Raw genomic sequence first — 21,678 nt, 5'->3', positions numbered from 1 at the left:
CAAAAAAAAGAGAAGCCTAGAAATCATGATATTAAATAGAAGGTGGTATCCTGGGTAAGAATGTGAAACAGAAAAGGACATTAAAGAAAAATAAGAAAATCTGATTAAAGAATGGACTTTCAAAGAATGTTAATAAAAACATATTGACATCAATTCATTAATTGGAACAAATGTACCATAGTAACACATAAGATGTGAAGAATGGGAAACTGGATGTGGGGTAAAAAGAAACTGTGCTGGGGCACCTGGGGGGCTCAGTCGGTTAAGAGTCCGGATTCGGCTCAGGTCATGATCTCGCAGTTCGTGGGTTCGAGCCCCAAGTCAGGCTCTGTGCTGACAGCTAGCTCGGAGCCTGGAGCCTGCTTCTGATTCTGTGTCTCCCTCTCTCTCTCTCACCCTCGCCTGCTAGCATTGTTTCTCTCTCACTCACTCTCTCTCAAAAATAAATTAAAAAACATTAAAAAATCTAAAAAAAGAAACTGTACTATCTTTGCAAGGTTTTTGTAAACCTAAAACTCTAAAAAATATTTTAATAACTGTGATTGAGTTTGATAGCTCCGTTTCCACATACCCACAGACAAAATAGAAATATGTGGACAAAAGTTCTGTCCACCTTTAAAATTTGTTTTCATTGTTGCTCAAGTGGTTGACTTCTAAGGAGAATTAAAACAAAAGAGATTCTAACAACATCATCCAAAAAAGAAATCTAAAATGAGCTCATTCTTGTCTACTCCCCTCTTAGGCAGCAACAGTACCTCTTAAGCTATTAAATGTGACTAGCATCTCTTTCCTTCTGGTACAATGTAAATCAAAGCCCGTCAGAAAACTCCCCAAAGTGTTTTCTAAGGACTGACAATTCCACAGAGCCCTTACAGAGAAGAGTCAAGCTTTGGGGGGGGTGGGGTATGTTGAGCTAGCTCTGTGCCATAATCTCTTGGCCAGCTTAGTAATGCCAAGCTAAGATAGGTCCCTTTATGGGTATTCCTTTATTGAGGGTCTTCAAACGTGCACAGTGAAGAGGAGATTTTATATTGCCCCCCAAAATTTCTTTGACCACAAAACTTGTACAGGTGTGTGGCAGTGGCGGGGGTGGGGTGCGTCTCCGGGAACTAGGTTCCTTGGCACAATTTTGGGAAACACAGCTCTTAATATAGTGGCCAAGCATCCAGAGACAGGAATGTGCCAGCTCTGGCAACCCCCCTTCCCTACGCACCCAGAACGCTTAGCTTTGTGACACTGTGAACCCACCAAACCCACAGTTCACCGTTACATATTATTTTAGTTATTGAAAGGGATGGATTTCTATCTTTTCATTTTTCTATCTAAGCCTACAATTAAAATGGCAGGGCGGGGAGGGGGGGAGGGTCTGTTACAACATGTACTTTCATCTGGGAGGAAGAAAAGGAAAAGTTCTAGGGTATATTTTCTCATCGCTATGAAGCCCCTGCAGATATGATTACGGACTTTAATTTGAAAGGAAGAGCTATAGTAGTTCGGAGATATTTCTTCAGAAATGGTGAGTCAGTCGCTGCAGATAAGAACAGAATCTCTCTCAGCGGGCAATCAGGACCCAGAGTTCCCTTCTAAGCTGATCCTCTGATGACTTCATAAAAACAGATGAAGAGGTGTGAACAGCGATACATGAAGAAAGCTAAAATTTTTCTGTTTAAATTTATTCTGAAATTTTTTACTAAAAGAAGGATTTCATTTTTTTTTTAAATTAAGTATACTGACGTGAGGTTTGCATGGCACTCCAAAAGATCAGACTTAATTTAGTCAGTGCTGAAAGGAGTCAGCCTTCCTAGCCATTCCTCCATCGCTCCAATGCAGCAGGCACCCCTCGATCAGTCACCCCACAGGGCTAAAGAAGGAAGGGCTTTACTTACCACAACTTTTCAGCTCTGTCCCGGAGCAGGACACAGGCACTCACCTTAGAATCCCCTTTTGGGTTGGGGCTATTTTACCCATCACTCAAATACCCGCTTTAAAACACAGCAGCTTGAGAGAAGGCAATTAAAAAAAAATAAAAGGTATGTTTGTCTCAACTGAGCATAAGAAATCTAAAAGAAATTTTCTCTAAAATGTCATGCTGGTAGAATACTGTAATTTTTAAAAGCCATTAGAAAAAAAATAAAAGCATTTCAAATTCTACTGGAATAGAAGATTAGAAAACTAAAAAGCTTTTTAAGAAGGCTTAGAAAAGGTAATTTTTAATGAAACTAGCAATTAAAACCCATGTTTTATGTTGCCCCTGGATCTCAATCTCCTGGCTGGCAAAATCGGTCCACACCAAAGGCTGAGCTGAGATTAAATGGAAAGCTTTAAAAATTGCAGAGGAGTCGCGGGGGCGGGGCAGTGGCTTGAGTGCAGGGCAGTTAATGTGGTACAACCTCAGAGACCCATCCACTGGCCGGGCTCCTGATTAACAAACGCAGAGTATTTCCAAGTGCCTTTGGTGGGTTTTTATTTTTCCCTTCCCCGGTCATCAAAACACTCCAGATGGCAGTTTCTGAATTCTGCTGTTTTGTCTTAGCTTTCCCTAGTTTCACTGTTAGCCTTCCCTGCTGACCACCTGCACACACTTACTGAGCATCAGAGCAGAAGTCACTGGAAACCTAACCTGTCTGATTTTTCAGGCTGTCGTTCTGACACAAATTGCAAACTTTCAATCCTTGTCCCCAGCAGCAGGGCATAGGTAGGGACTCTTGTCCCAGCCTTACTGTGTGCTGGGCCTCGGTAGGTTTTCTCCTTTCATCTCCCGGCACCCTGTGGGGTAGGTCTGTAAACGTCCCCACTAGGATAAGGATGAAACAGAATCAGCAAATGAGAAGTAACTCCCTCCAAGAATAGCAGAGCAAAATTCTAACCTGTGCCTCTGCCTCAAACCTGTACTCTTTCTGGCTTACATATTCCCTTCCCCCAACACAGTGCAGCCAAACACAGATGGAAACAAGCCTCTGGAGACAGACAGTGGGACAATGTCCCTGCCACGTTCCCTACAGCAAAAAGACATCTCTGTTTTGGTTAAGATTTCTTACCAAAGATCAGTCTAGGATCTCCCTTCCCAATCTGTCAAATTTGGAAATCCTAAAGAATAATCTTAAACATAGTATGTACGAATGTACAAATGGCAAAACATGATCAGATATTCAAAAACATGTTTTTTAACATTAATTCATTTTTGAGAGACAGAGACAGAGTGAGAGCATGGAGGGGGAGAGAAGGAGACACAGAATCCAAAACAGGCTTCAGGCCCTGAGCTGTCAGCACAGAGCCCGACACAGGGTTCAAACTCACACGTGAGATCATGACCCAGGCCGAAGTTGGACACTTAACCTGAGCCACCCAGGCGCCCCAAAACATGATCAGATATTCAAAATGAATGTTGTTGGCATCAACAGTCTAATAGGGTGATGTTATAATGAGTGGGAAACTTTCTATCTTTATCTCTGTCCTTAACCAGAAAGGAAGAATAATTTATAAATAGGAGTAAAAATAGCCTAATAAAGAAACTGAGGAGTAGGAGTTCACATGAGAGTTTAGAGATTTATATATGCTAAATTATTACATGAACACCATTTTCTTCAACACTTTAAGCATTTTCTAAACCATCATTAGATACTGATTTTGCTTGAATTACTTCAATAATCCCTAGCCAGAAATACTTCAAACATGATAAGTAGGTTCCAAACGCTTTTCTGTATTTGGAAAAACTGTACCCACTGACAAGCCAGAGCTGCAGTCTATAGTCCTTGTATCTTCAGACAAAACATGAACGTTCAGGGGTTCTTCAAATTCAGGCTAAATTTTCACAACTGGTAGAAAGTAGAAACTTGGGCCAACCAACTGCTACAGCCTACAGAACACCAACAAGCAGTTTCTGTCATTTTCCCCTCGGTGTAGAATCAGGTGACCGACCGTATGGAGCTGTTTCTGCTCTTCCCTCCTGAAAGGTCACTTCCCTGAAGAACTTCCACCAGCACACAACCAGGCCCTTCAAAGACAAGCGTTCCCTTAAAATTAATTTTAATCTTTCCCTAATCCAAAAGATCTTAAGGTGGAAAAAGCAATTTTTCTAAACAGAAACATATTACCATTTGTCTCCCAGTAGATTCTAAATTCTAATCAGACTTAGTCCAAATGCCACTTAATGACTACATATTCCAACCCAGATAACAAGACATGCTGCTATCTTACCATTGGGTGACAAATGCCTCTTTATTCAAGTGTCCCCCCACTGGTGGTATTATTAGCAATGACGAGAGTGACTTAGAGGCCAACTTTTTCAAAGGCTAAAGCAGAGCAGGGTAGATTTTCATCCAAGTTTTTCCCATGAACTGCAGTCTTTCACGTCAATTATCATGATCTCCAACTGAAACCATAGTTCCTACAGGGAGATTTTTGAAGTACGCTGCTAATGAATTTTTTTTCCCTCCACACACCTATATTTAAATGTTTCTAAATGCTAAGCACAGAGAAAAAGTTGAAAGAGACACAGAATAGAATATATGCTCCAGGAGAACAGGAACCTAAATATCTTGGTTCAGCATGCATCTTCAGGGCCTGCCTAGCACAAAGCACTGCTCACCAAATATTTATTGAAACACGGAAGACAATCCTTGCCTTCAAGGAGTCCACACTCCTTGAAGTGCCAGGCACTACTCTAGGCTCTGCAGACAGAGCCAAGCCTATCTTGCAGGAAAGCAAAACCTATCTTGTTTCCTCATTGTACTTCTTCTGGGGGCGGGCAAGGAGGAAGAGATGAAGGAGGAGACGGGAGGCAAATGAAAACTGTATGTGAGTGATAGGGGCTCTTAAGGGGAAAATGCAGCTTAACAGTGGGATGGGGAGTTTTTCTAGATTGGGTGGCCTTACACTTGGACGGCTTTCAGAGAAGACGGAGATTTAAACGAAATGAGGGAGCGCGTCGTACAAGTATTTTGGGTGAAAGTGTTCTAAACCAAGAGAACAGTTACATAGGCAACTAATAATACCGCAGTTTGCCACCAGAATGAGGGATGCTGGCCGGGCTTGCATTTCTTCCTGGGCCCAGTGAGACCGCGTGCCGGGCTGCCGTGCAATCTGGGGCAGCCTTGGGACTTGTCTTTGCCAATGGAATGTAAGAAAAGTGGTGTGCCACTCCTGAGGCGAGGCTTTCAGAAGTAGGCTTGTCTGCTCCACGCTCTTTTTTCCCTTCCACATAAAGTAAAGCACAATGAATGGGGTCAGCAGAGCCACATGGCAGGGGCTGGGTCCCTGAACATTACTTGGGAGACAGCCAACCGCAGACCACAGGCACAGCAAGGCATGAACAAAATGCCTTCCCGTACTACACTAGGAACTCCCTGAGGACAAGATGAGGCCTGTTTCATTTCTATGTCCTGAGAGCCTGGCACAACTCCCGGTGAGTGGTAGGTACTCAGTACTAACTGAACAGATACTACCGACATAGGGAAAAAAGCAATTTGTTCTGTTAAAAGGTTATCAAGGAAATGAATCAGCAAAAGTTCACAATAAGGACATTTTTTAAATGTTTTTAATGTATTCAACATCAAGTTAGTTAGCACACAGTGTAGTATTGGTTTCAGGAATAGAACCCAGTGATTCATCACTTACATATAACACCCAGTGCTCATCCCCACAAATGCCCTCCTTATAATGCCCATCACCCATTTAGCCCACCTCCCACCCACTCCCCTCCAGGAACCCCAGGTTTGTTCTCTGTATTTGAGAGTCTCTTATGGTTAGTCTCCCTCTCTGTTTTTATCTTAATTTTCCTTCCCTTTCCCTATGTTCTTCTGTTTTGCTTCTTAAATTCCACATATGAGTGAACTCATATATTTGTCCTTCTCTGACTTATTTATAATGCTTAACATAATACACTCTATCTAGTTCCATCCACGTTGTTGCAAACGGCAAGATTTTAATCTTTTTGACCGCCAGGTATATTCCATTGTGTGTGTGTATGCACACACACCACATCTTTATCCATTTGTCAATGGACATTTAGGCTCTTTCCAAAATTTGTTGTTAATTTCATAATTTGATAGCAATGCTATAAACACTGGGGTACATGTCCCCTTTCCAATCACTATTTTGGTATCCTTGGGATAAATACCTAGTAATTGCTATACCAGTTTTCATTCCCACGAACAATACAAGTGTTCCCACAAGAAGGAAACATTTAAAAACAGAGTGAGAAGCTCATAAGAGATAAGAGAGATGCTGGGGTGGATAATCTTGACAAAGAGCATGAGCAAAGAGAGGAAAATTAGACATAGTAGAAAGACATGATCCAAAAAACATGCCCATACTTGTATACCATTCACTCAATAAAGGTTTATTAAGCAACTACTATGTACTAAGCGCTACGGAAAGTGTCAGAGGCACACAGCCTAGTAAGGCTAGACCCTGCTCGAGGTAGGTAATGAAATTCAGGATGCAAAGAGGACCTCAAAAGAAGAATGATAATTCTACTGAGGATTATGACACTGTAGCTGTGTCCTGCAATGCCAGCAGACCTGATCCAGGCAGATTAGCCAGGGTGGGCAGCCTAGGAAGAGGGGGAGCAAAGGCTCAAAGACCCCAACCCTTTAGGAGAATAAGCTCCAAGAGGCCAAGGCCTTTGTTTTATTCATTGCTGAATCTCCAGGGCTTGTACTTAGACTAGGAATACCTGAAGATTTGGGGGAAGAGAGGAAGATCAGAAATAAGGCCAGAGAAGAGGCAGGGACAAGAAAAGAGAAGGCATCAGAGAGCCCTGATGGGTACCACATCAGGTTTGCGTTTTATAAGAGTACTCTGGTTGAAAGGTACATGAAGGGGTGTGACACCAGGGAAAGAGTATTAAGAGATGGCCGCAAGGGCCAAGGCCCCAGCTGACAGGTGACTAAAACTGAAATAAAAAGGGAAGTGTAGATAAATCACAGGATTCAGGAACTCTATGGGGGAGGACTCACAGGCCTGTAATTTTAGTTATCTAGAAAGGAGGAGAGTCTACAATGAGTCTATACAAGGAAAAGCAGGTTTGGAGTAAACAGTAATCCAAATTTGCATATGTAACATTTAGGCTGCCTCAGGGTTTTCTAAGAAATGTCTGAAGGGCAGTTGGACATGCAGGCATGATGCTATAAGGTCAAAAACGGAAGAGCCAGTAGCATTTAGGTGATAGCCAATGACATGGGAATACATGAAATTGCCCAACACAGCCACCACTGCTACACAGGTTGTGCACTGCACAACTCCCAGAGCTCTAGGGGCCCCAGGTCGCTGCAGTTTTGTATAACTCTTGCAGCATTTCTCTGGTAGATGCCTGTAATGAATCTGGAAGGAAGGACATCTTTTTCTAATTGATCGAAGTCTTTGTAAAGATGAGCATCACGTTTGCCTAAAGAACTCCTCCAGAACAAGTAGAGATGAGAGAAAGGAAAGGGAAGAAAAAGGGAAAAGGCAGGTGAGGGAGAAAAAATGGGATGAAGCAAAATCTATTTCTGTTTAGGCATCATTTCAGAACTGCTCTAGGGACATCTAGTTGGCTCAGTCCGTTGAGCATCCAACTCTTGATTTTGGTTCAGGTAATCATCTCATGGTTCAGGAGATCGAGCCCCAGGTCAGGCTCTGCGCTGACAGAGCGGTGCCGGTTTGGGATTCTCTCTCTGCCCCTCCCCTGCTCATACACACGCTCGCTCTCAAAATAAATAAACTTTTAAAAAACTGATCTATAAAAGTCTTCTATATCCTCTACATTGAAGACCACAACAATTTTATTGGCACCTCCATCTTTCACGTTCTCAACAGTTCCATTACTACAGGGAATATCAGGAGTTTCCTGAAAACCGCCCTCCCTCTACTCTCTCAGGGAGATGGCAGGAGCCCTCCTTCAGCTTCCCGCCCCAGGGCTCCATTTCCTTTGTAAAACGTTGCTGCTGCTGCTGCTGCTGCTGCATGCATCCCTACAAAAACACACTCACCTAAACACAGTGAACAGTTCTCCCATGGCCTTCACGAATTAGAAGACTAGGATTAAAATCACTGCACGGCATTCTCAAATGGCTCTTCCAAAACTGGAAGGAAACACGAACACCTGTAATGGCACAGCACGCTGAATTTTGACAGCAATGTGCACGGTGTCAAAACCAGTGCTTCTGAAATGGGAGTGACTTTGTTTGTCTCCCCAAAGGACCGTCTGACAATGTCTGGAGACATTTTTGGTTGTCACAACAGGGGGACAGGGAGTTAGTTCTATTGGCATCTAGTGGGTGGAGGCCAGGGGTGCTGCTCAACATCTTACAATGCAGAGGACGCCCCCCACTCACTACAATTAGCAGCTCCAAATCCCAGTGGTGTCAGGTTGAGAGAAACTAATATTAAACTATAAGCTTTTTGAGGCCTAGGACCAGTAAGTACTTCTTGACCCAAAGCAGATGCTCAAAAATGTTTAAGACCAAATTATAAGGAAGACTGTTATCACACCATATTGAAGCAATGGGCAATAATTTCACTAATAATTTCACTTTTTTTCTCCTGCTATTACTGCCTTTCTTCTAGGCTTTTCAAATAACCCAGAAGTCAACAAGAAGTGTTAGAAGCCTAAATCAATCTCTTTCTCCCTCTCCCCCCCCCCCCTCTCTCTCACATACACAGTTTAAGTGTTTTTTGATAAACCAAATTCTCTAATTTCTATCAAATTCTTAATTTTTTCCCAACATAGATAAAATCTTGAAAAGAATTATCCCTATGTAAAATATCATTTCCCACAAGTCACATAAAAAAAATAGAAAACAAAAACAAACAGTCATTGATCTTTGTTCTATATATTGAAAAATGTAATGCTGGCAGTTAGATTAGACGAAAAAAAGCAAAGAGAATGAAATAAAAGCAAAAGCTAAATATAGTTCATCTAAGTTAATCTCACTCTGAGTCCCTTTATCCACTACTAATTACTGCTGCTCACACCTAACCTCAATAGCCTTTCATTTCTTTTCTCAAAATCTAATGGGAGTAAATAGCCTTCACACGGTTTTGTAAAGGGGCATCTGATTTAAGTTCCGCCATTTACTTGGATCTTGACACTAAAATTGACTGTGTTCCTAATTTGTAAGCTTCTTCTTTAATTTCCACTGTAAGTACGAGAAGGCACAAAAGCTTTAAAAAAACAAAACAAAACAAACAAAAAAACCACCTAGACAAACATGTTCTTGCCCTTCCTGAAAAGGGAGAAGGATACCACTATCCCAAACCAGCACCCTTCAGGAACTGATGCCTTTTTGTCCCCGGTGCTAGACAATGGCTCCCTTAAGCGTCAGATGCCCTGGGAGCGCTACCACCGCTGAACGAATTTTCATGGAACATAAATCACGCTCCCACTACCTGCCACTTACAAACCTGCTTCTCATGAACCTTGGACCCTGCACAATGCAGCTCGTCAAGTCCTTTGTGACAGCTAGGAACAAGGCACTGTTTGCATAAGCAGATAAAAAGCATTTTTCCTTTTGACACCTAGGTTTTTTCCTCCCCTCGTGCAATGAAAAAAAAATTTTTTTTAATTTTTTTATGTCTTTGTTTTATTTTGATAGAGAGAGACAGAGAGTGAGCAGGGGAGGGGCAGAGAGGGAGACAAAGAATCCAAAGCAGGTTCCAGGCTCTGAGCTGTCAGCACAGAGCCTGATGCAGGACTCGAACCCACAGACTGTGAGATCATGACCTAAGCTGAAGTTGGCTGCTCAACCGACTGAGCCACCCAGGCGCCCCAAAAATTTTTTGGTTAAAATCACAGACACATCCAATTCCTGCCTGGCAACTAAATTTAAAATATACTGAAATATTTCCGTGTTTCTTATGGCTGTTGAACATTTTAAAAGGATTTTTAGAAACATATTTATCTGATCATTTCCTAATACAATCTCCATGTGGATCAGATCTCTTGTTCTTATGCTTGTGCGTGAGAACTTTTGAGCAACTTTTCATCCCATTTTGGAGGTTTTAGAGGATTGAGGAGGATACAGACATAGCATAGGACCTTCACACACACACACACACACACACACACACACACACCCCAGTTTACCGGTTGAGAAATCCCTCCCATATATGGATTTCCTATATTCATTTAATCCTCTTGGACCAGACTTGCCAAAAAGAACAATGATTAGATACTGTGGTTGAAGTGACAGCATTCATATACATCTAATCCCACTGCTCTGTGCTAAATTCAAGCTGCTTGCAAGTGGGAAAGTTACACATTTCCCACAGTAACTGAAGTAGCCTGCTCCTTTGCAGCCCTTACAGTAAGCAGCTGAGGAGCCCAGGGGCTGTTTGGAAACTCCCACAAGCAGCACCCCTGCTGAGTAAATCACAGCTGCCCACGGTAGGCCTGGGTGCCTGTGTTCTCTCCTTTTCCACTGGCTCAGAGCACACACCTCACCTGCACGCCCAACTCAGACAGGAACAGATGCTGCAGTCAAGCGGTCCAATCACAAAAACCACACTTCTGTGAGCCAGGTTATGCCAGAGGCTCTCTAGGCATGAACTCATGAAGTAATTTAATACAAGCTTGGATAAAAAGCCAAGTGAGCAATTTAGAAACTGAAAAGAAACCCAAGGGAAAGTTCTCTGGCTTTCGTGAGAAGAGAGAGCCATAGACAGAAAGCATCTTGGACACATTTGGATGGGAAATGAGAGGAAAGGTGGGGCAGCCACTGTCTGCTAGGTCTGTTCTGGAGAAACGATGGAAAAAGTTTCCTTCACTCCGACTCCCGAGACTATGAGCGCTTACAATCCGGGCTAATAATTCTAACCTCCTCTTAGGGTCAGGAGAAACAAGTGACATGAACGTAACTGAAGCAGAACAAGAGCTATGTGTGCTGATTGTGCTAAAAACAAAACAAAGTCCAGCATTTTTCTGAAAGTGGCCAGAAATCAGTCCTCAACGTGGCATGTAAAACCTCGAGGGGGGAAAGCATCAGCCTCAACAAGTCTCACGGGGGCAACAAAATCTATTCATGAAAAGACCTTTGCAACAGAAAAAGGTGGTTGTAGGGATATATGCTGACAACCTTGAAAATAGTGCCAAAGGCTAGAGCCGAGACATGGGATTCTAATGTCAGGCCTGAGCCCAGCTGGAGCGGCCACGGGAAAGAAAGATACCATACAGAGGAGAAGCCCAGGGCCAGCATGCCAAGTGAAGTGGGTGACAAATTGGTGCTAAGGCACCATAAGCCGCGGGCTTGTTTTCTCCTGCCTGAGGATGTAAGCTGTAAGAGGCTTTCACCCTGGAAGCCTGGATGCCGGGGAGGCAGGCGGGCAGGGTATATACAGCTGAGTTTCCCTCCGAGGCCGTGAGGCAGCAGGAGGCTGTCACCACCAGCACAGCAGGGAAAGCAAGACACACACAGAGATGCTGGCCTCTGGGCCAGGTGGGTGCGTGGCCCCAGGCGGATGCAGAGCCTGCAGGGCAGGAGATTCAAAATCCAACACAGCACGTCCCTCAGGCTGACAAACGTGCCTTGGCCTGGAGAGGAAGACTCAAACACTGTGGCCGATTGTCGCCCAAACAGCTGTGCCACAGCCTGGGCGGCCAAGTGCGGGGACGCTGGCACGGTGTCTTCAAGAGGGTGCAGGGCCCTGAGCGCAGCAGAAACAAAGCTGCCCCCAGGGGCTTGCTGGCCAGTCCTTGCAAAGGGGCACTCAATAAAGGATTGTATAACTGGCTTCAATCTCCTCCTCCTGCGCCCACAGGAAAATCCATCAACCAGAACGGACTGAATTTCTCGAAACCTATGAGGCCTGGGAAGATGCAGAAGGACTAAAAAAGTCTCTCTGCCCTCCAGGGGCTTATTGTCATCCAAGCCAAATCATTTTTCCCCCAAACGGTGCATAGCCTTCCTTATGGTCCAAATCAATTAAATGAGTCAAAATCAGCATTGTTTTTAACACACACACAGCCATGAGAACAGAGGAGAACGTTCTTGTGGAACTTTTGAATCCAACATGTATGCCTACTTCTACTGTGGGTCAAAGCAAAAATAAGGAAACACCTATTGAGGAAAACAGAAACACTCAGCCATGTACAAAGACCTTTCACACACACTGTTTTGCGGAATTATCCACAGCAACATGAGGCAACTGTCCTCACTATGCCCATTTTTCCAGTGACTCAGAGGTTAACTGACTTGTTCAAATCAACACAGCAGAGCTTGAAAATAACCCCAGATGGATCTGACTCCAGGACATCCCCAAGTCCCACAGGAGTTCAGGGACATGGGCAAGCAAAGAGGGCTGGAGGAGAAAGAAAAGGAGAGGAGCCAGAGGGGATACAATCGGAAAGGGGCCCAGAAAGGTGGGCAGATGTTGGCTGGGAGGAAGGGGGAGAGATGCAGAAATGAGGGAGGCTACCTGGGGGTAAGTGGAGGATCCGGCCGGAGGTAGCAGGGGGCACCGGAAACTGAGAGCGGATTAAAGCAGCTGGACCATCCCCAGCAGCCCTCATCGGAGACTTTGGGCACAAACACTAACCTCTTTGAGCTTTACTTTCCTCATCTGTAAGACTGGAGTAAGGACAGTACCTATACTTCAAAGCAGATCAAGTGAAATCATGTATGCAAAGTGCTTGAGCTCAACATAGGATAGCTTAAAAAAGCTGCCTCACCCATACAGAATCCTGCACTAATGAATACATGAAAACACATCAATATTATTTGGCCCTGACAACGATCCTATGACATAGACAAGACAAATTTTAAGGGCTCAGAAAACTGTAGCAGAGACCGAAGATCACTTACACTGGAGTTTCTGCTCTGGCCTGTTTACTCAAAGGGGAGAAGGGGAGGCTGAATAGTTTGGGCAATCTGACACATGACCTCGGAGGTTCGGCAGAGAAATTTAGACTTCCACCAATAAGAGTCAGGGAACATAAAAGGTTTTTGAAGAAAAGAGCTATGGGGTAAGAGTGGGGATAGGGTGTTAACTAACAGAAAGGCTCCAAAATTGGGAAAATCCTACTGCTCTCAGACCTAATTTTTAAAGGCCAAGATGTGCAGGGGCACCTGGGTGGCTCAGCTCAGGTCATGATGTTGGGGTTCATGAGTTTGAGCCCCATGTTGGACTCTGTGCTGACAGCTCAGAGCCTGGAGCCTGTTTTGGATTCTGTGTCTCCCTCTCTCTGCCCCTCCCCTGCTTGCACGCTCTCAAAAATAAACATTAAAATAATAATAATAAATGAAAAAATAAATAAAAGTCAAGGTATGCAAAGACATCCCAGAGAAACAGCTCTAAGACTTGCAAAATTAAAAGTATTATATCTAGAGGCAAGGATGTCCGTCAGACAGGGCTTGGTTAAGCCTTGAATGTGGAGAAAAGTCGAGATTTTAATAAAGCTACAGTGGCCTTACCACTGTGAGCAATAGGGACAAGGGAGCCACATGTAACATCCTTAGTCCTTGGAGGGTTCAGGACCTACCGGCAAAGTCAGCCCTGCTGTGGAGCAGGACGCAGGCAGCTGAAGCCGGCTCCCTTGGGGCGTTCCCACTGGCAAGCCTACTGACTGTGAAACAGACACCCTGGACTTAACCTGATGCCATTTGACACTTAACCTCTCTTTGTTTTTATTCCATCCTAGCCAACTAAGCATCTGATAATGACTTGGCTCCCCATGCAGGCCTGGCTACAGGAAAAGAATGTGTGCTGGTTATTCCCACAGGAGAATCCCAGGCCATTGAAATGGAAATAGAAAGAGTTCCATTCTCATTTCAAGTCAGTAGGTTGGCAATCTGGCTTTATACATCCGTTTCCTGAACCCAGTCAACACAATGAGGAGATGAACTCTTGTTATGCTCATCAACTCCACTTCTGAGCCCACAGAGCTGAGGGTCCTCCAGGAACCAAGGACATCCACGGAATATGCTGCTCTGTAAAACCTCCTGGGAAAACCCACTTCACCATCCATAGGGTGCCTGGGAAAGCACTGGGGACTTGCGTCAGCTGAAAGACCACAGAGGTTAGGGAACCGAAAAGATAAACCATATAAGAGGCAATGGGAATGTGGAAGAAAATAAATAAATTACAGGGCGCCTGGTGGCTCAGTCGGTTAAGCGTCTGAGTCTTGATTTCAGCTCAGGTCATCTCATGGCTTCATGGGTTCAAGCCCCGTGTTGGGCTCCACACTGATAGAGAGACAGAGAAATCCCAAGCAGGCTCTGCACTATCTGCCCTCGTGCACACGCTTGTGCTCATGCACTCTCTCTCTCAAAATAAATAAACTCCTATCCTCTAAAATAGTGGTTTGTAGAACCTGGATTTGGCTGGAGATATTCCCTTGAGATGACATATAATCGCTGTGTGCAAGCCAGCAAGTGATTGAAACCACAAAGTATTCATTATACTGCTGGTCACCGTTTTCACTTTACAAAAATTACTGAGAATTGATATGCTAGATATTACTGCACCAGTCACTGGGAATCTCTGCCTCCAAAGAGCTTACAGTCTACTGGTGTTGACAAGGAGGTTAATTTGCTATTTTAATAAATCCAGGTACTACAATGCACACAGTACAATGGGAATACCTAAAATAATGAACACCAAGGGGGAGAGAACTAAACTTTTTCAGCCAAAAGAGCTAAATAATTTTTAAAGAGAATACAAATCAATGTTATTTTTTCATCTCGTTAACTTTTTTGTTAAGTAGGCTTTATGCCCAGCATGGAACTCAGTGCAGGACTTGAACTCACAACCCTAAGATTAAGACCTGAGCTGAGATCAAGAGTCAGATGCTTAATCAACTGAGCCATCCAGAACCCCTCATCTCACTGACTTTAAATCATGCCAAATCATGTTCAGCTTTCATTCTATAAGTGGAGGAAATAAATAGCAAGAGGACTAGAAAACGGTATAACAACATGCGTAGAAAACTCCCAATAATAATATAAAGGCAGATGCCAGATCTGTGACAGCCCACAAAAAGGCAAGTATCTAATATTCAGGCCAAAAACCAAACCCTTACGTAAGGCATTGCCTGCCTACATAAAGACCACACATTCATCTAGTTTCATCATCTAGTATAAAATTCCCAAACAGCAACTCACAACTCCTATTAATTTAATTTTCCATTTGCTGAAAATTCAAGAGATCACAAAATCTCAGAGCTGAGAAGAAAGGCAAAATCAGACAATTCCAGGATACCATTATCTTGCAACCCAATGGACTTTTCCACAAGAGTAATAATCTCAAGTGTATCCACCCAAGAAAATATTCTAGGGCCACCAAAAATAAAAAATCTTAGAAAAAGACCTAGGGTCTTCCTCAATTACCAGGATAAAAGAAAAATAGAGCTAAGAGCAATGGATGACAGACCTGAAAGATATGCAAAAATATCAAAAAAGCAGAGATAGAGACAGTCTTGGTTAGAACTCATATCTCCTGCGTATCTTTTTTCTCCCCCATTCCGACCCTCCACCCTCAGCTTAGTATGATGTACTAGCTGTGTTCCCAGAAGAGGAAGACTGGAAGACTGGGGAACAAATGTTTCCATTATACCTTCTGTAGAACATGCCTTCAAAAATGCTTTTGTCCCTGGTAGACTGCTCTTATTGAGATCCATTTTTGGATTGCCCCACTGGCCAACGCTAAGGAACAGCATACGAGGCTGCTAAGGAAGGGGGAGGGACTTCAAGCATCAACAGGAAGCCAACTTTGCCCTTGAATGCTCACACTTGTCCATGTTAATGTGCTTTCATGCTAGCACTCATTTCTTCCTCCCTACCCCCTTAAGTCCATGCAGACCAAGCCAAGCTGGCTAGTGTACAGCTGCAGGTAGTAGGAGTTTCTGCAGCTCACTTGGAGCCCACCTGTCCACTTTCCTCATTCCAATGAGTTCTAGCTGGCTGGATAACCTGGCTTTCAAACCAGAAACTTATTATAAAGCAGCACATTAGAAGTGAGAAAGGGTCCAGCCCCAAGCCCGAAGGGCATGCAAACGAGGCCCCCCAGAAGTCTGGCCACACAGGGAACGGAGGCTGCGTGCTGCCCAGGGTGGGCAGGGAGTGGTCAGATATGGCGACAGGTGGGCCCAGGGCTGCCAGAGGGACAGTCTGTGCAAGGGGCTGGCAAACTCCCGGTAGCACCAAGAATTGTCACAAACAAGAAGGCTTCCCACACTGGGTGTCAGCTATTTTTCAGATGTATAATGTTGGTATAAATAAAAACATTAGCAAAAGTACTATTAAACTTAGAAAAATTGTATAATAAAATTCCATTCTATCAGATAAGCAAAAATACACCTACTATGATGGAAACATGTCATCATACATTTGTCCAAACCCACAGAATATATAACACCAACAGTGAATGCTAAAGTAATGGGTCAGGATGGGTTGACCCTTATCATTCTGGTGAGTGACACTGATAATGGGGGAGGCCATGCATGTGTGACAGCAGAAGGTATATGTGAAATCTCCATACCGTCCTCTCAATTTTACAGAAAACCTAAAACTGCTCAAAAAAAATACAATCTGCAGGGCACCTGGATGGCTCAATAGGTTGAGTGACCAACTCTTGATTTCGGCTCAGGTCGTAATCTCATGATCCATGGAACTGAGCCCTGCATCAGGCTCTGCACGGACAGCACAGAGTCTGCTTGGGATTCTCTCTCCCTCTGCCCCTCCCCTGTTTGTGCTCTCACTCTCTTAAATGTTTAAAAAAATGAATAAATAAAAACTTTAAAAGTAATAAATAAGTAAACATAAACAAAATACATCTTCTGTGTGAGGTTTGGGAAATTTGACAGTGAAAAGGGCATCCTTGTGCTTAAAAAGGTTGGGAAATACCAATATATCAGAAATAGGCCTTCAAGTCAGACATCTGGATTTAAATCATGGCTGCTTCTCTCAGGTAAGCATCTGCAAAATGCTTTAACCTCCTAGGGGTCTGTGAAAGAGTGACCCCAGGACAGCGACTATTTCCCTTGGTGAATTAGTTTGTCCATACATTTAACAAATAAGTACCATCAAGCATCACTAGGCACTGTGGACATAATGGTGAACCTCCAAGACTCCCGTTGTGAAGAATGGGCTAGTCCAGTGAGGGGACAATGAGAAGAAAGACATCAACATCACAGTGGGCCAAACACTAGAACCATGAGCCCAGGAGCAGTGCACAGGAGGGACAGCTGACCAGGGTACAAACAAGAGAGAACAAACCCATGTTGCAGCACAGGTGTAAAAATTAAAGGAATTTTAACTCAATTACTTCAGCAAATATCTAAATGCTGCCATGTACCTTCTCTGTTCCAGGGGCCGAGATCAAAGCAGAGAGCAGAGAGCAGAGCAAAGCCTCCGCCTCCATGAAGCTTATATTCAGGGAAGGAGAGGTCACATCATAAATATTTAAGGAAAAATTATGTCAAAGGACTGAAAAGTGTGGTGAAGGAGACTAAGGTAAAGGAGAAGGAAAGGGGGTGCCGTATTACCGAGCTGGGCCGGGTGAAACCAAACCATGAGCTGTCCACGAACAGGCGCTCCAGGCGGACTGCAGAGCAAGTGTGAGAGCTCTGAGGCGGAAGCTGCTTGGTGTGTTCATCTCAACCACTTACTTATGATCCCAGCACAATGTCCTCAGAGGGCAAGGCGGCCTTCACAGAGAGGCCCATGCAAAGCAGTTACAAGCAACACAATGACGTTCAACAGGGAAAACCCTCAGCCCTCTGGAAAGTCAGCCGCCCAGAGTCAGGCCGCCTTAACCTAAGCCAAGCTTTTGCTGTACTGCCTTTTTGATCTTCCTGTCTCCCTGTTTTGCCTTTAGCCTCGAAAATGAATATGGAGATGAAAAGAAGCTGTAAATATTCTCCCCTCATGTACCACCTTTACCCATTCACCTGGAACATGTTTGCCTCATGTGACAATAAACAGTCCAGACTGTCGAACTCCTGAGACAGAGCCATGTCACAATCACAGTGATTTGTTTAAAGAATCTTGCCCACTGCATAATTAGCCTATAGGTCACCATCTGTCTCTAAGTCCTCATAAAACTAACCATATGTTGTTTTCATCAAGGGCTTAACTCAAGCAACACATACTCTGCCCCAAGAAAAATTCTACAAGCCCATTTTTCCTATGGTGGAGGGCCTGTCAGGGGCTGGGGGGAGCACACTTCTCTGTTACCACATTTAATTTTTTTCCCCCACGACCACTGTTTATTACAAAGGTGAACCCTGCTCCTCATGACAGGTTGATCAGTAGGAATTCTGGCTTTGAGCATGGGCACCAAGACCTCCAAACTTTTTGGGATTTGCAGCAACAGGGAGCAGCTAACCAGGAGAATCCAGTCATCCTGGATAAGGAGGTCTTTGATCCACCTATTTCTGGTAACAGGCCACCAGGGCTTTAGACAAGGACTCCATAAATCTGGGCCACATGACCATCACCCTTCACATGGGACTCAGACAGCCTCCTTGCCAAATGGCTCCCTGCCCAAAGCAGAACAGCTTCCAGTAACTTGTGAGGCAGTGTGTGTGGCTCATCAACCCAAGGGGCAGACTGTTCACCGTAATGAGGCCATTGCCCTGTTTGCAGCCATTCTTACATCCAAAGACCTGCATGGCCTGCAGAGGGCCTGTGGAGACATGGCTCCCAGTGTAGACAAGAGCTCCTCACCACACACCACCGCAACGAGAAAAGCATTTTAACTGAAAAAAGAATTTTTTTAAATTTGGTTCTATTCATGCTTTGTGCATGGCTACCAACCCAAGCGACTCCAATAATTTCCAGAAATCTCTGAAGGGGTTCTTTCAGGTGACATTGGGTGAATAAGCTCAAAGCCCCAGAATTTTAGTTCTTTTCTACAGTTTGACCCTGTGATAGGAAGGAAAACACACACCAGCAAATATATCTTATAAAAGATTCTTCCTACCTATTGTCTACAGCATTTTGTAACTCCAAATCATCAAATATCAACTTTTTGATCACAGTAACTCTGCTTTAAAGTAGATAAATGAATCCAAATCATTATTTGAAAATGTACAAAAACAGTCCTCTAATACTATTTTGATTTGAGAGCAAGAATCCCGAAACTGTTGAGGTCTGTTCCTCTCCTCATATCACCCACCAATGACTAAACAATCTGACTAAGCAGCAGCACAAAGTGTTCTAGGTTTTAGTCTGGTTTAGTTTATTTTTGAAGCAAAATATGAATAAAAATTATCCCCCAAAAGTGTGCCTACAGTTTAAATTACATGGCAAGGAACACTAGAGCATTTAGACAACTTGAGAACATTAGAATCTCATGGTGGAAGTGGACCAGTAACACTGCTAAGAAGCAGAGAAACCAGCTCTCCATCGACCCACCTCCCTTAGGGCATTACAAAATTAATCTGGCCCATGGTTTACAGAGTTAAGAATAAACTATATTTACAAAACTGACCACAATTTCATCATTTTAAAAAAGGCCAAGAATTTCCTACAAGGCTAATGACTCCATGTGGCCTGGGAAAGTATTTGTTCAACTAAATTGGTACAAAGAGAAATTTTAACTTTCTAGATCTCTTGACTCATTAATCCTTAAGTTAACCCTTGTCACCAAAATAATCAAGCTCTCCCTTTAAAAGTTTAGCACTTATGGAACCTGAGTTGCATTTATTTTTTTCTAAACTCACCAACTATTAATGATTGGCAGGTTCCTCCCTCATTTTGTTAAAGGTGACTTTCTGTCTTCCACCAAGAGCATTTACTTTACTCACATGCATGTAACAAAAGTCTAATTCTCTTGAGATTTTAAAGTTAGTCCTAACAGATCTTTGGCATTCTCCCAGAGACTTCTTTAACTTAAGGTGTATTAGGACTAGGTCTTCCTCAACTTACAATGGAGATACATCCCAATAAACATACTTTAGGCTGAAAATACTGTAGGTTGAAAATGCATTTAATACACCTAATCTACCAAACATCCTAGCTAAGCCTAGCCCTACCTCAGACACTCTCAGAATGCTTACATTAGCCAACAGTTTGGCAAAATCATCCAACATAAGCCTGTTCTATAATAAAGTGTTGACTATCTCATGTAATTTATTGACTGCTGTACTAAAAGTGAAAACAAAGTGGTTGTAAGTAGATCTGTTGTTTATCCTCATGATCGCGTGGCTGCCCGGGAGGTGCCACTGCTGCCACTGCCTGGCATCACGCGACAGCATGTAGCATTGTACTGTGTATCAGTAACCTGGTAAAATGTCCAAGTTCAAAATCTGAAGTACCGTTTCTACTAAGTGTGTATTGCTGTTGCACTGTTAAAGTCAAAAAGTCGTAAATCAAGAAACCATCTGTATTTGCAGAAAGAGGGACACAAGCTGTGCTGGTTCCTCATGTGCCCCGTGGAGATTTCTCCCCCTCCTCCGATGGCCATGGCCAAGTGAATCACAATGAAAAGAAGCAGTCGTGTGATGGAAGGACACAGAGACAGGTGTGGATTTCCATCTTGGCTCTGCCTGCTACCTTACTACAGCCCTGGTTTCATCTTTTCCAAAATGAGAACACCACCTCCAAGGAAGAGTAACCACGAATATTATGGGAAAGTATGAAGGGAGTTTAACAAGGGACCAGACGTGCAATGGACACCTAATAAATGACATTACTGAACAGGTTAGAGATGGTTCTGCCCAACAAAGCCTACTTTACGTAATACAGTGAAAGCTGTCTTTGCCCACTTTCTACTTTATTTAAATCCATCTAAAGAGTACAATGAAGATGAAGAGTTAGCTGGGTGAAGCAGGTGGGAACAGAAGTTTCCAGACCAGAGGATACGCACAGGGAGTGCAGAGATGAGCCAAGAGGTGCAAGACGTCACACGTGGGGGCACAGACTGCCAGGCGGCGATGGACAAATCAGGGCTCTCCACAGCCACAGAAATGCAGAGCCTACAAATCCCCTTTTCAAAGAAGATCTAGTGACACAGAGGAAAGCTCAGGATGTAGTGGTAAATTGAAAAAAAGATGAAACACAAATATAAAATATATCATATACATACAAATATTTGTAAAAACATGTAAAATTATTTTTTAAATCTATAAATTATCAGGGACAAGCACTACACACACACACACACACACACACACACACACACACACACACACTTGCTCTTTATATATAGGTTTTCTATTTGGGGGAATGATTTGAACACATAACAAACCTCTAATGGGGAGGGGTATGTTTATTTGTAAAGAAGAAAGCCCATACTGTCAGCACCTTTCCAAATAAAACCACAGGAACACTAATCATTCCACTCTAAGCTCTTCAACATGCATATTATCTAAAGAGTTTGCCAGTGCCCAGCTCCTTGCACTTATTTTCCTATTTACTAGGTGTCCGTGATTACTTACTGGGTAATTACGAGCCCAAGCCGCTGGGGTTGACCTGTGAGCTTCTTTTCAGAATGAGAAGGAGGGTCAGGAATAATATCCAAGCTCTTTTAGGTATCTCAATTAACAGGAAAAATCTCTTATGGCTTATGGGGCTTAATTAAATATTTTTCTAAATAATCAGTACCTCACACAGTTTCTAGGAACTTTTTCCTCTTCCATTAGAAACTACAGTACAATATCCTGAATACGATATCCTATGCCATTTCTAACCATCTTCCTTAAAAGAAAAAAAAAATTGATTTCCTTTCTCTGAAGGCTTAGAGTATGCTCTCACCTTCCGT

At 43.4% G+C, this 21,678-nt stretch overlaps 1 protein-coding gene across 2 annotated transcripts in view; it reads right to left on the bottom strand.

Annotated features, from left to right (window-relative positions):
- The window catches only part of TSPAN5 (tetraspanin 5), a 166,261-nt gene that overhangs the window by 69,863 nt on the left and 74,720 nt on the right, over positions 1 to 21,678 (bottom strand). Inside the window, exon 1 of one of the 2 annotated variants that reach the window (XM_029942934.1) lies at positions 17,864 to 17,890. The exons of the other annotated variant lie outside the window; for it this stretch is intronic. Within the exon in view, the coding sequence (XP_029798794.1) occupies positions 17,864 to 17,872 (9 nt within the window). The 5' untranslated portion in view covers positions 17,873 to 17,890. Of the gene's footprint in view, positions 1 to 17,863; positions 17,891 to 21,678 lie in introns of those variants that run through there. 2 annotated transcript variants of the gene reach the window in all.

Source organism: Suricata suricatta, chromosome 1 (genome assembly GCF_006229205.1).
Source record: "Suricata suricatta isolate VVHF042 chromosome 1, meerkat_22Aug2017_6uvM2_HiC, whole genome shotgun sequence".
NCBI lineage: Eukaryota > Metazoa > Chordata > Mammalia > Carnivora > Herpestidae > Suricata > Suricata suricatta.
The sequence above is the reverse complement of the archived record's forward strand: the minus strand, read 5'-3'. Positions and strand labels throughout refer to the sequence as shown.